Source organism: Lucilia cuprina, chromosome 5, assembly GCF_022045245.1.
Source record: "Lucilia cuprina isolate Lc7/37 chromosome 5, ASM2204524v1, whole genome shotgun sequence".
Taxonomy (NCBI): domain Eukaryota; kingdom Metazoa; phylum Arthropoda; class Insecta; order Diptera; family Calliphoridae; genus Lucilia; species Lucilia cuprina.
In genome coordinates, this window is record NC_060953.1 from 17,416,228 (window position 1) to 17,428,562 (window position 12,335).

Sequence of the window (12,335 nt, forward strand, 5' to 3'; positions counted from 1 at the left end):
AAGTAGAAAAAAATAAAATTTTTAACTTAAAAAAAATAAAAAAAAAAAATAGTAAAATAAAAATATTTAACAAAAAAAATAGTAAAACCTTAAAAAAAGAGTATAATATTAAAGTAGTTGAAACAACATTAAAAAAAACACACACACACAAAAACATCTACACAGTTTTAAATAACTAAATTACAAAAGAAAAAAAACTAATATATTTAAATTAATGTGTTTCTTTAATTTTTGATAAAAAACAACAACAAAACAATTGATTAATTATTAAGTAAGCAAAGCATTATAATAATTACAACAACAATAAAAAAATATATATACTAAAAAAATACCACAATTATTTTAAATTTATATTAAAAAAAAAGAAAATATTTGCAGTTTTATTTACAATCTTTTTTAGGATTTGGTTTTCGTTTTACAAAGTAATTATTTGTGCTTGTTTTCAATTACTTTATTTATATTATTTTACCATTCTCCTGGTATTTTATTATTATACATTGATGCTATAGCTGGATCTTCAGTTTCGTATATTATCAATACCTCTCGAAATTTATCGAGCAATTGTAATAGCTGGGAACGTCTTAAGTTTTCAAAATACATAATTTCCTCTAAATGATGTTCACTTTTAAAGTAACCCGCCTGATAAAGTTTAACCATTAATGATAAATCATCGAGATTTGCTGAGGCTGGTATACGTCTGATGGCGGGTCGATCGGATTCCTCAAAAACTTGTATAAGTTCTTTGATTTTCTCTTCATCTTCAATGGATGCTATACTATCACAATTATCCGTACTTAAGGAAGCTGTCATGCTGAAAACAGTTATTAGAATGAGGAGATTGTAGTCAGTGGAATTGTAGTAAAAATATTGACATAAGTTATAAGAGTTTATTTAATAAAGTTAGTCGTAAACAAGGCAAGGGAAAAGGGAAGTTGTAATCCTTTGACTTTCATCGATGTTTTCATTAAGGGATAGACAGCTTTTCACTTAAGGAATTTGCGTTCTCTTAGTGCCATTAAGGAATTTACTCTTCTGAGTCGGGTTAATACTGGTTGAAGCTAACATATATTTGATGTAATAATTAGATTATGGCCGAGTTCTATCAAGAGGAGATAAACTTGATACAGCTGTTGCTGGGTTAACAATTTTTTTATTTTAACACGGGTTGCGCTCGACCGTCAATCTATTTGTCATTAGTACGTGGGTATCCTCTTGTTGGGTAAATCAGTTAACACTTAAAAGAACGCACTAATGACCAAGACTTTCAAGTTTTCTTAACAAACAGCAAATGTTAAAAGGACATCGCCTGAAAGCCCAAAACATCAGTAGAAACTAGATAAACAACTACCGACCGTGCACCAAACAAAAATATTAGGAGTCACATTTAATAGCCTCTTTACATCCTCAATCTACGCCACGAAGATCCTACCTACCTACTTTAACATTACACTGTTGTCTACTCCTCCGATGCAAGTCAGGAAAGATCTTCGTATATACAAGAAGAACATACATATACAGATATGTGCAGAAACAACTGAATCAGTTCTCGAATTCGGAAGCTTTAAACGACATTCATAGAGACGCAATAAATTCCGCAGTCGCAGGGTAATGCATGAATGTCGTACTTGGAGGTCACCCACCGCCCATAGCAGGCATAGAAGAAAACCTGCCGCGGAAAACAAGAGTAGTTCTGGCACAACTAATATCGGGATGGAGCAACAGGCTCAATAACTGGTCACGTATATACCGTGCCGTCCCCAAACGAATGTCCTGCATGTGGTCAGGGCCCCCATGACACCCAACACATATTCAACTGCTCAGTCAACCCTACTTCATACTGTCCAATGGATTTATGGACACATCCAGTTGAAGTTTTATGTCTAGACATTGATATAGAACCCCCCAATTAGATTATTGTATAGTTTTAGCTGTTACAACAACAACAACTAAAAAACTCAACTAATGGTGTTCGTAAGAAGATCATTAAGATAAAAGGCTTCAGCAATAAGGAACCTTCTAAACAGGTTATGTCAAAACACTTGTAAATGCTACAACAAAAACATAGAAGCGGATACAAATCCGGCACTCATAAAGGTCCTCCCATAAGAAGGTCTTTGGGGAATTAGATTTGAGGATGTTTAGTCCCCTTCCTCTAACAAGAAGGTAAAGAAATCGTCTAACAATAAAAGATGTTTGCAGGTGAATATCAAAGATCGGAATGGGATGATTATTGACGAAATCAATGATGCAGAGCTAAGAGTGTGAAAAGTGTTGATTTCAAAAACGGAAACTTATTGGACTTAAGTTAGTCAAAAGACTGCAATAAGGAAGCAAAGTTCAAAGTAATACAATCCCCCGAACTGTCAGTAGTTCAGTAGATATCATAATAATAGCATTTACTAAATGGTAAACTTACTACTGGTCAATGGAGACATTAACCTCACTCAATAAAGTACGTCTATGTGGGCAGAATCAAAATTTATAAGATACTAAATGTTTTCTTCGTCCAGATTACAAGGAATCTACATTCCTCCTTATTAGTAAGTAAAAACTGGATATTACTATACCATGGCATGTAGAGAATTTCATACAACAAGCTAACACAAGTTACAACTTCCTGATTGAGTACCCAATAACTTCATGTATTTTTGAAATGAGAACTTAACGAAAACGTGTTATGGCAAATCATGTTGGAAGAAAATGATTTAGAAAATTATAAAAAAATACAAATACTTTGGGATCTACTTTAAACTTACCTAAAATTCGATTTATGACTCGAAGAAGGTTGGGCGGCAATATTATCCGATGTTGTAGATCCGCCACCGGAAAATCGGTCCTCTGTTATGGAACGTCGACTAGTATGTGGTACAGGTAATGGTTGACTAGACATACTCAACAATGAACCTGCTCCTCTAATAAAATAAAGAAATAAATATATTTTTTAAAAGCAAACCAACATGAACAACATATACATTTGAGTGTCATCTTTTAATATTATTCTACTATCGAACGAATGCTATTAATTCTATAAACAATGTTTGAGATAAAAAACTCAATAATTCGACTTAATTTTATAAATCCTTGACACTCTAATGAAAATTCATATCAAATGATAAAAAACAAATATCAACACACAAATAATACATACAAATCATCATCACTGACATTACTACTGCGTCCTGGTAATATTATATCATCTTGACCCAAAAGAGATCCGGCCAAATCCATTAATGAAGCCGATTCTAACTCACAACCACCGTCATCATCGTCATCACTATCCAAATCGGTCAAATCACTCGGCATAAATTGTACATAAGTATGCAGTTGCATAAGTAAATGATGTTGCAACATCCACAAGACCATTTGTGCTAGAATACCCTGCCGGGCAGACTGTTGCAAAGGGGTGGTTAAATGACCAATCGATGTGGGCAAAGAAAAATCAGAGATTACTTCAAATAGTGACATACCAGGAAAACGTACAGAGAATTTTTCCACCAAATGTGATTTTGTGTGCAAAGGTGCATCTGGTGCAATAACATAGACATTAGTTTCACATAAAGGATAAATAATGGTTGCCTTTGCCCAATAAACTAAATGGGAGACCAATTTATTGACATGTTCTATGCTGAGATCAGCATCAGATGCCATGCTTTGTAAACTCATTAGAGGAGTGTAAACTTCTATAAGTTGCAACAACATTCTAGCACCAGCTGGAGGAACGCAATCCAAAAGTTCTGCAAAATCCACTAGTAGTAACATGCCATGGTAGGGTTTCAAAGACTTTAAACAGTGATCAATTGTTTCCGGATCCACCATGCTGCCTTTTTTGTGCAACTGATGTGCCTTAGCCGGCAAACAAAAGCTCAAGGTGAGATTTTGATTAATAGTGCTATTCAACAAGCCAGTAGTGCACAAATCATGATAAATGGATTTTAACGATTGCGCTAAACTACATCTTTCGGATATCAAATCAAAGGCTTTCTCTAAAGGCTGCTGTTTGGAGGAAACTTCATCGTGTGTACGTGCCATCAGAACAGTCTCTTCTGTAAGATAACCTACCCTCTGCTCTTCTACTTTGAGGGCTAGTCCAAGACGTTTACTTAAATCATAATAGCATTTAACTATAGAATAACTTGCCTGGGCATGTAAAGCAAACACAATATTGACCAGCATTTGATGAGGCTGGGATTTTTGTGTATTTTGATTATTTTGTGCTGGTATCAAAGTTTGTGGTGTACACATTAGTGTTTGATTATTTGTGGACGCACTTAAGCTAGTAAGCTGGCTTGTACGATGCTCTTTTTTGGACACCAAAGTGGGATGACTTACAAAACGTACATCATTAACTTTAAGCTCAAATTTTTGATTGCACAATTGTGGTTTAACAGCAAATAAAGGAGCCAGTACTTCATCAGCAAAACCGTGTAACTGTCCAGCTTTTGTGACAGCAATATTATGACCACTGTTAGGAGCAGCCGGTTGCAGTAAATCATCGGAATTTTGTAGAGCGAAACGACTGCGCTTCTTGTGAATCATGTCATTTCCAGTTTTGGATCCGGTACTCACTATGCTGCTACTACTATCAACATGTGGAACAATAGGTGGTGCGACCGGCAGAGCTAGTGACGATTTTTCTCCATTTTGCAATTGATAGGGATAACGATACAACAATCTATCTCCTTTGCTATCCAAATAAACAAGAATTATAGCCATAGGATTAACTTCCATTATGGCAAAAAAATATTTATGTACATTAAGGAAATCAAATCAAAGTTCTACAATATCACTACAAAAGGAAAAGAAAATATTTTTTTATTTAGAGCAGCTGTTTTGTGTTGATAAATTAAAACATAGTGTTGGTAAACGAAATAATTTTATAATGAATGAATCCTTACAGAGTTGCAATTCATAAGGTTCATTTTTGTATTAAATGTTCATTTTAAGGATGACTTGTATCAACCGAAATATTTTGATGTTACAAACAATTTGACGATTTCGAAAACGAACTTAAATTTCTAATGTTTAGCTAAACTTTAATAAAAGTATACATGTTAAAAGAAAATAGTGTTATTAAATTTTAGTTGTGAAAATTAACTTGGAGGATGGGGTCTAAATTTGAATATAGCTAATTTGTCTTGAAATGGAGATCATTTGTAATTATATACATAGAAGTTTCCTTATTTACAGAGGTAGGCTTAAGAAGTGTTTATGATTATATTAAATTTACCATAAAATTTTTCAATTAACACCAATTTATATTGAAAATGAGAAAATTTTAAAATTGATTTATAGTCCAATGTTTACAAAATATTCCATACATAAAGTCGGTCCATTCATTTCGAAACTTGAAATTATTAAATTAATTAAATAATTTCAGTATTTTTTGAGTTAATAAACCAAATAGACAGAACGAAATTAAGTCAATGCAGTATTTACGAAAAAATAGATCAGTTTTTTTTATGGAGCATACACAAATTATATATGGGTTTTGCAGAAACACAATAATAAAATAAAAGACTATGACTTTTTCTCTAATTATTAAAAACATAATCTAACGTGAAATATGTTCCCTTTTCACTTTTTTCGTTCAATAACTTTTTTGTCCGAAGAAATACACCCAGGCTTCTATCGGGCCTGTTGTGCGCTCCTTAATCAGTGCCTCAGGTGGGAATCGAACCCACCACCTCCGGTCTACCAGACTAGAACACTAACCACTAACGTACCGGAAGCTACGGTAGGTTAGTGGTTAGTGTTCTCTCTTTGCAGAGAAGATTTTTATTGATAATTTACCTTATAGTGGAAGGCACCATAAGAAGTACTTTATAAAGGTGGTATTAGACGACAAGTATTTTACATATGTACTGTAACTTCTTAATCCATATTTAATTCCGAATGTTTGTCGAAATATTTTAGCCTATATTCTTCCTTATGACGTAACCTATAAATTTAATCAAAGCTGTCTTTTTAATGTTTAAAAATTGTTAAAATTATAAATTAGTTTATTGAAAATAGTTACATTGTTTTACAGAAACAAATCAATGCAATTAACACGTAGTTTCTGAAACAAAAATTTCTATGTGTAGAAATTAAGGAAACTTCAAAAGAGAACTAAGAAAAAGTTTCTTAACAAACCAGGTGTTAGTGGTTTACTTGTTGAAAGAATAATAGTTTTTATCAAAGATCTAAACTAACAGTAGTAAATCATTAGGATTTACACTTAGATGAAAAAATATACACTGTATTAACACTAAATGAACAAATACAGCTAGTCTGGTAAGCTTGAGACTCACAAAAAATGCAACTCTACAAGTTAATTGGATTTAAACGCCAAAACCTAACGAAGAATAGTTAGACAAAGAGAAATGTTGGAAATTAACGATAAAAGCAACAGCAAAAGGAAAAAACAAACTCAACGAAGAGCCGCCATTTATTGAATTTTGCAGTCTTCGAATGAACGTACGTGAAAAACTTGTACACACATTTTGCTCCAAAAATGGAAAAAATGTAAGTGAATAAAAAAAAAACTATTAAAACCATTAAAAAAATAAATGAATTTTAAACAAATTAAACGAAAAAAATAATAACAAAGTGAAAAAATATTTAACAAAAATAATAAAACTTACAGAAAATAAAACTACAAAATGTAAGTTGATGTGAGAGTGTGTGTGTATGTTGTTGCTTGATAAAGAAGTACAAAATTATTTTAAAAGGTGTTGTGCAAAGAAGAAAAATAATACAATAATACAAAGTAAAATACGGATTGGGCATAGGAAAGGGGAGAGGGGGCGGTCGAGCGACTCTTTAATAATTATAGTGTTGTTTTATAGAAATGAAATCAAATATATGTAATATATACAGGCATACATACTATATATATATATATACATATATAAATTTGTGTATATTTTTTAATATATATATATAGAAATGAGGATGAGAAGAAATGACAGATTTTTGTTTTAAACATTTTGATTATTGGTTGTTGTTCGGTGTTAGTTCTATAAAGTGTAATTGAAATGACAAAATATTTTTGTATGTACGTGGGCATTTCTTATTAAATATATTATATTTTGTGTTGTTGTCTGCTGAATGTACAAAAAAACAATTGCAAATTTAGTGTATTTCCACTACTTCTACCCGCTGAGAGAGCAGAGTAAAACAACGACATCGAATGCATAAAAATTAGAAAGTTTTCTTCTAAAAACTAGAATTAATATTATAGGTATTAGTACATGTTAATAATTTCATCTTACACTTGCACACATTCAGTCAATCAAGCCCTGAAAAATTCTATATAAAAATCTTGATATTTCTGTGTATATACTCAATTACATACGAATAGGTACATGTACGTACCTCCATTCGTACATACATATATGATATATGTATTTACATTTAAATATTTTGTGTTTGCTCGCGATGTTGATGTTGGGTTTGTTGTAAAAAAAAAAAACAGAAAATATAAAAAAACGCGAAGGGGTGGAGGGGTATACACAAGGATAGACATCGGCAGCAGCAGACCATAAGAGATGGCTGCTTCGCTCGTTAGTTGGGTTGATGGCTGTCCTAAGTGAATTTATTAAAAAAATGTTTAAGAGGAAAAAAGAATATGAATAAAATGTCAAAGCAAAAAGTTGGAAAATTTTCAATTTTATTTTGTTTTTGTTTTCATTCTTATATTTTTCACTTCTACTATTGCTTCTTCTTCCAAACTCTTTTAACGATATGGCAACGCACGGCAAAATTAAATCTCAAAACGGAATGAAAAAGTTAGGTTAAAATACAACTCTGTCTGTCAAAAAGTAGTGTGTATGCAGTAGAAAAAAAGAAGACAACATGAGAGAAAAAAGGAAACTACTATACAACACTACCACTTCCACCAAATAGATCTGTGTGGAGTACATTATTATTTTATTATACCTTTGTCGCGCCAACAATTTTTTCTTCCTCATTAAATAAATAATAATAAAAAATTTCTAGTGAATTCAATGGAAAAAATTAAGAAAAAACATAAGATAACTATAAAAAAGTGAAAGGATTAATTTTGTATGAAGAGGAGTTCCATGTATATAGTTTTCAAAAACTGAAAAACTATTTGAAAGCAAGTGACAAGTGAAGAAGAAATACATACAAAAATAAAAAAAGAAATAAAATATTAATTGTCCGCAATTACGTCTTAAGTTGTAACAGAATTGAGTGTGTGTGAAAAATATTAAACTAATAACACGTTAGCAAATAAAATTTGCTAAAAATTTTAAACAAATGGCTTAAAATAACAACATTATCAAAACAAACAAAAATGGTAAGTTTTTACACTTATTCTTAACTCTTCTAGCAGATTTTGCAGAAATTTTTAACGAATATAGGTTAAAAATCATAAATATTAAATAAATTCAATTAAAAGTTAATGTAAAATTAAGCGAAATTTAAGAATTAACAATTCTTTTTAATATTTTCGTAAATTTAATAGAATTTAAAACGTTCTAATATGTAATTTTCTTTTTTATTCCCAATTTGACTTGTCAAAGTTCAGGCCGCCATATTGAATAAAAATATATATGCTTCTTCTTCCCTATATTAACTTTAAATAATCCTTTAATTATACAGAATTTCTAAGCAAATATTAAATAATTTTTAAATAAATAAAAACTATAAAAGTTCAACTATATTTCGTGATAAATTTTTTAAGATATATTTTAATATTTCTTTAACAAAATTAACTTTTAAATAAAAAATTTTGCAAAATATTTTCTTACTACGTTTTAAATCATCGAGTAGCCATTTTTTGTATATTTGTCTCTTTCTATCTAACGAAATTTTCATAGTTTGTAAATTAGTTGTCTCTTTCTTAAACTTATTGGTCAACATGCCTTTTATTTGATTCGTAAAAATGGCGTCTTTCATAAATATGTACAATATGTAAATGTATGTGAAACGCGTGTCTGGCGATTTTGCTTAACAAATTCCATACCGTTTGTTAGTGATTAATTAACTATATAAATTTAAATAAATTTATTATATACCGTTAATATAATATTAATATAATTTATTTTTTTTATTTATCGATTTTTTCTCTTAGTAAAGTATGGCAACATTAGATTTTTTCTTTCTCTCTATCTTCTTCATTTACCTATACATTCGTAAAATACATCCATGCATACATATTAACTAACGTGTTTACTGTTTTTAGTGACTTGCGCAGTGTTGTATTTTTGCAAATTTTTATTCAATTTTTATACTTTTTTCAATCAAAATAACAGAAAATTATATTTTAATTGAAAAACTGATAAAAATAGATACATATGTATATAGTATCTAATATAATGTCATGAGTCATTAGAATAATACATCAAAATATTGCAATTTTTTCAAAAATATATAATATTGAGGTTATTTTTAGCAGATTTTTTTAAATTTTGTTGTTGTCTTCGAAATAAATATGTAAAGTGATTTTTTTTATACATAATTAAGGTTATTTATAATTAAAAAAGTTTTCTACCAAATACTTGGTATATTCTTCACTTGTTTTAATATAAAATTTTATTTTCTATTTTTCTTTGTTTCCTCTATAATAAAGTTTTTCTGTCGCACAAATCTCTATTTTGTGTTTATATACGTACGTATAATATGCAGAAAAAAGCTTCATAAAGATAATATAGCTGTTTCTTTTTAGCCTGTAAAAATGTTGGTCTTTTGCTTATATTTTCATTTATTTCATTAGTATATTTTTCTCTTTCTCTGCTTTAAAAGAAGAATAGAATATAAGCTTAGTGCTTATTATGGTTAGTACTTCTTCTTCTTATTTTTTTATATTTTCTTTTGAACCGAAAGCAAAAGTTGTAAAACTGGTTACTTTTTCTTTGTGTGTATGTGCTTTGATTATTTTTTTTTGCTTTGCTTTATTTTTGTTCTTTCCTATGTGTTTGTTCGTTCGTTCTTTTCATGTCTCCTCGTTTATGAGTTGCCAATCCTATAAATGTTAAATCAAGAAGCTTGCCATTTTGCTGGTGCAGTTTTTTTTGCATTTATTTTATTAATATATGCATTCAAATATGTACAGTATATAAGTATGTTACGTTTTTGTGTATGTGTAGTATATAGTATGTACCTCAGATTTTTTTTCTCGACTTTCGATATTTTTCAACTAACGAGTGGATTATGTTAGCGTTAGTTCTTTTATATAGCACAGGTTTAAAAAAAAGTCATATACGATTCAACGTTATCGCTGCAATTACTTAAATTTATCGTTTATATGCTAGAAGTTTCTTTTACCTTTTGATGATCAAAATTGATAGGTACATATAAAATCAATTTGGATTTTTTGGATCCATAGACATAGAACAAACAAATCTTGACCAAACTTGCAAAAAATGTTGATTCAAAATCAAACTAAAAGCCGTGATAGGTACACGGTTGTCAGATCTTACAACGTTGTCAGTAAAATGTTCAGAAAATGGCTAACAATGAACTTTTTTCTTTTGTAACGTTGTTTTGGATTATTCTGTTAAATTATTGATCTAAAATTGAGAATCTAAATAGAAAGTCCTTAGAGTGCTGGCATTGGATACCCAAAACTCATAAATACCTACATATGTAGATGACTAAATAAATGTTAAGTACCTATATTGTTTAAAACTACTACTGTTGAAGCTTTATAGAGTCGAATCTCTTTTTAAAAAACTACCTATTAAGGAACGAATTTGTTTATCAATGTGTTTTTGTTTATTTTTTTATTAAAGAAAATGTACACCTTATTAAAAAATTTCAGAAATAAGAAATAATTAAAACATTAAAATTTTTGTCACATTACTAATTCCAAATTTATTAATTAAGATACTGAAGTGCTCTTGTTTGTAGTCTAAAGTTTACAGTGTTGCCATACACATGTCACTATTTGCTATCAAAACAAATGGATGTTTTATAAAAAAAGAAGAAGATAGATGTGAATGTATTATAAAAGTAAACAAAAACTTAGGAAAATATATTTATACCAAACAGATTATTTTTTAAAGTCACCGAAATTATATATTATATATATTGGTTTTGATCTTAGCATTGCTTGCTTAAATTTAAGGCAACATTCATTCATTGGCCGCCTATACCAGCAAACAAATATGTATGTACATACATATGTTTGTACATATATCAAAACCAATTAATAATTGCATCTTAGACTAGTGGTTTTCAATCATAAATGTCAATAAAATTTAAGAATTTTTCTAGTCTCCCAATACTGCTGGGTATTTTTACACAAATATCACTAATAAACAGCAATCAATGATACAAAAAACATGAACAAATAAGCTGAGCAGCAGTAAACAACAGCAAAAAGCAACACTCTCTTAACTAAACTATTAGTACAATCAATGAACAATAATACCGCACTCCATAGTAAAATACAAGTGAAAATAGTTGTGTATTAGGTATAAATAATAAAAAAAAACTATCAAACCACCATAAACCAAGTGGTGGCAACAATTATCTATTTATTTATCTATATACTGTAAACATTTGTAGTGAAGGCATAATCAAATTTAATATAAATATACACTCACTAAAATATATATAATAAATTCTACGTTAAAAGGTTATTTTCTTTTATTGTAGGTATTAATTTATAATTTTTTTGAGATTAGGCTTTAGTTTTTGTTAATTTAATTATATATTTCTTTTACAAATGCCAATTTTTTGTGTAAAATTATTTATAAACGTATTAGTGATTACTTTTAATATATAAATCCCTGCAACCACATTTTGTATAAACAAATACGTATGTATGTATGTATACTTCTTGATGCTTGACGTAGTTTATTTACATTCAAGTACTACTACCCTACCTCACTAAACAAAAACAAAAAGATCAAGAACTAGAAATTGCAAAACAAAAGAGTAAAATTAAAATTATATATTTTTATATGTATTAGGGGCATAACCAAAAAGGGGACTGACTAATTATGTGATAGTCTTTAACTAAATACATTAATTAATATTAGAAAACAATTTCTTAATCAATCGCAAAGTGCAACCAATGTTTTCAACCATTTGTTTAAAGATCTTAGTTTAAGTTATAAGTTATACACCGTAGAAACAATATATGTCCACTCGGAGACTATAAGGTCCATTGTGATTTCCTTCAAGAAAGTGATTCAGAAAACAGAGAAGCCAAAACACTACCACAACACAAAAATGAAAATACAGATAATTACATATAATATATATTTCCTTTATACCTATATAATAAAAGAAAATCCATATTCCCCTATAAAGCCCAGTCAAAGAAGTTACTAATTCTCTTGACAAAACCTAGTAGATTGCGAGGGTTAGCTCCCGCAATT

General features: G+C 29.5%; 2 protein-coding genes across 6 annotated transcripts in view; one reads left to right on the plus strand and one right to left on the minus strand.

Annotated features, from left to right (window-relative positions):
• Nucleotides 1-205: 205 nt before the first annotated feature.
• On the minus strand, nucleotides 206-4,832 carry LOC111677107 (GATOR complex protein NPRL3). Its single transcript, XM_023438170.2, has 3 exons — nucleotides 3,149-4,832; nucleotides 2,757-2,912; nucleotides 206-811 (listed from the first exon to the last, which is right to left on the minus strand). Exons 1-3 carry the CDS (start codon nucleotides 4,726-4,728, stop codon nucleotides 466-468), a joined length of 2,082 nt encoding a protein of 693 aa, XP_023293938.2. The 5' UTR covers nucleotides 4,729-4,832; the 3' UTR covers nucleotides 206-465.
• Nucleotides 4,833-6,430: 1,598 nt separating this feature from the next.
• The window catches only part of LOC111677106 (serine-rich adhesin for platelets), a 31,463-nt gene continuing 25,558 nt past the window's right edge, over nucleotides 6,431-12,335 (plus strand). The window contains exons 1-2 of one of the 5 annotated variants that reach the window (XM_046951375.1): nucleotides 6,431-6,643; nucleotides 7,981-8,302. The gene's annotated coding sequence lies outside the window, so the exon portion shown is untranslated. The other 4 variants (XM_046951376.1, XM_046951377.1, XM_046951378.1 and 1 more) reach the window with 4 other exon arrangements.

What these genes read in the sequence shown, in the direction of transcription:
- LOC111677107 (XM_023438170.2), bottom strand. Translation starts at nt 4,728, where the DNA reads ATGGAAGTTAATCCTATGGCTATAATTCTTGTTTATTTGGATAGCAAA. An exon ending in AATGTCAGTGATGATGATTT is followed by an intron (nt 2,913 to 3,148) that starts GTATGTATTATT and finishes TTATTTTATTAG; the next exon opens with AGGAGCAGGTTCATTGTTGA. An exon ending in AGTCATAAATCGAATTTTAG is followed by an intron (nt 812 to 2,756) that starts GTAAGTTTAAAG and finishes AACTGTTTTCAG; the next exon opens with CATGACAGCTTCCTTAAGTA.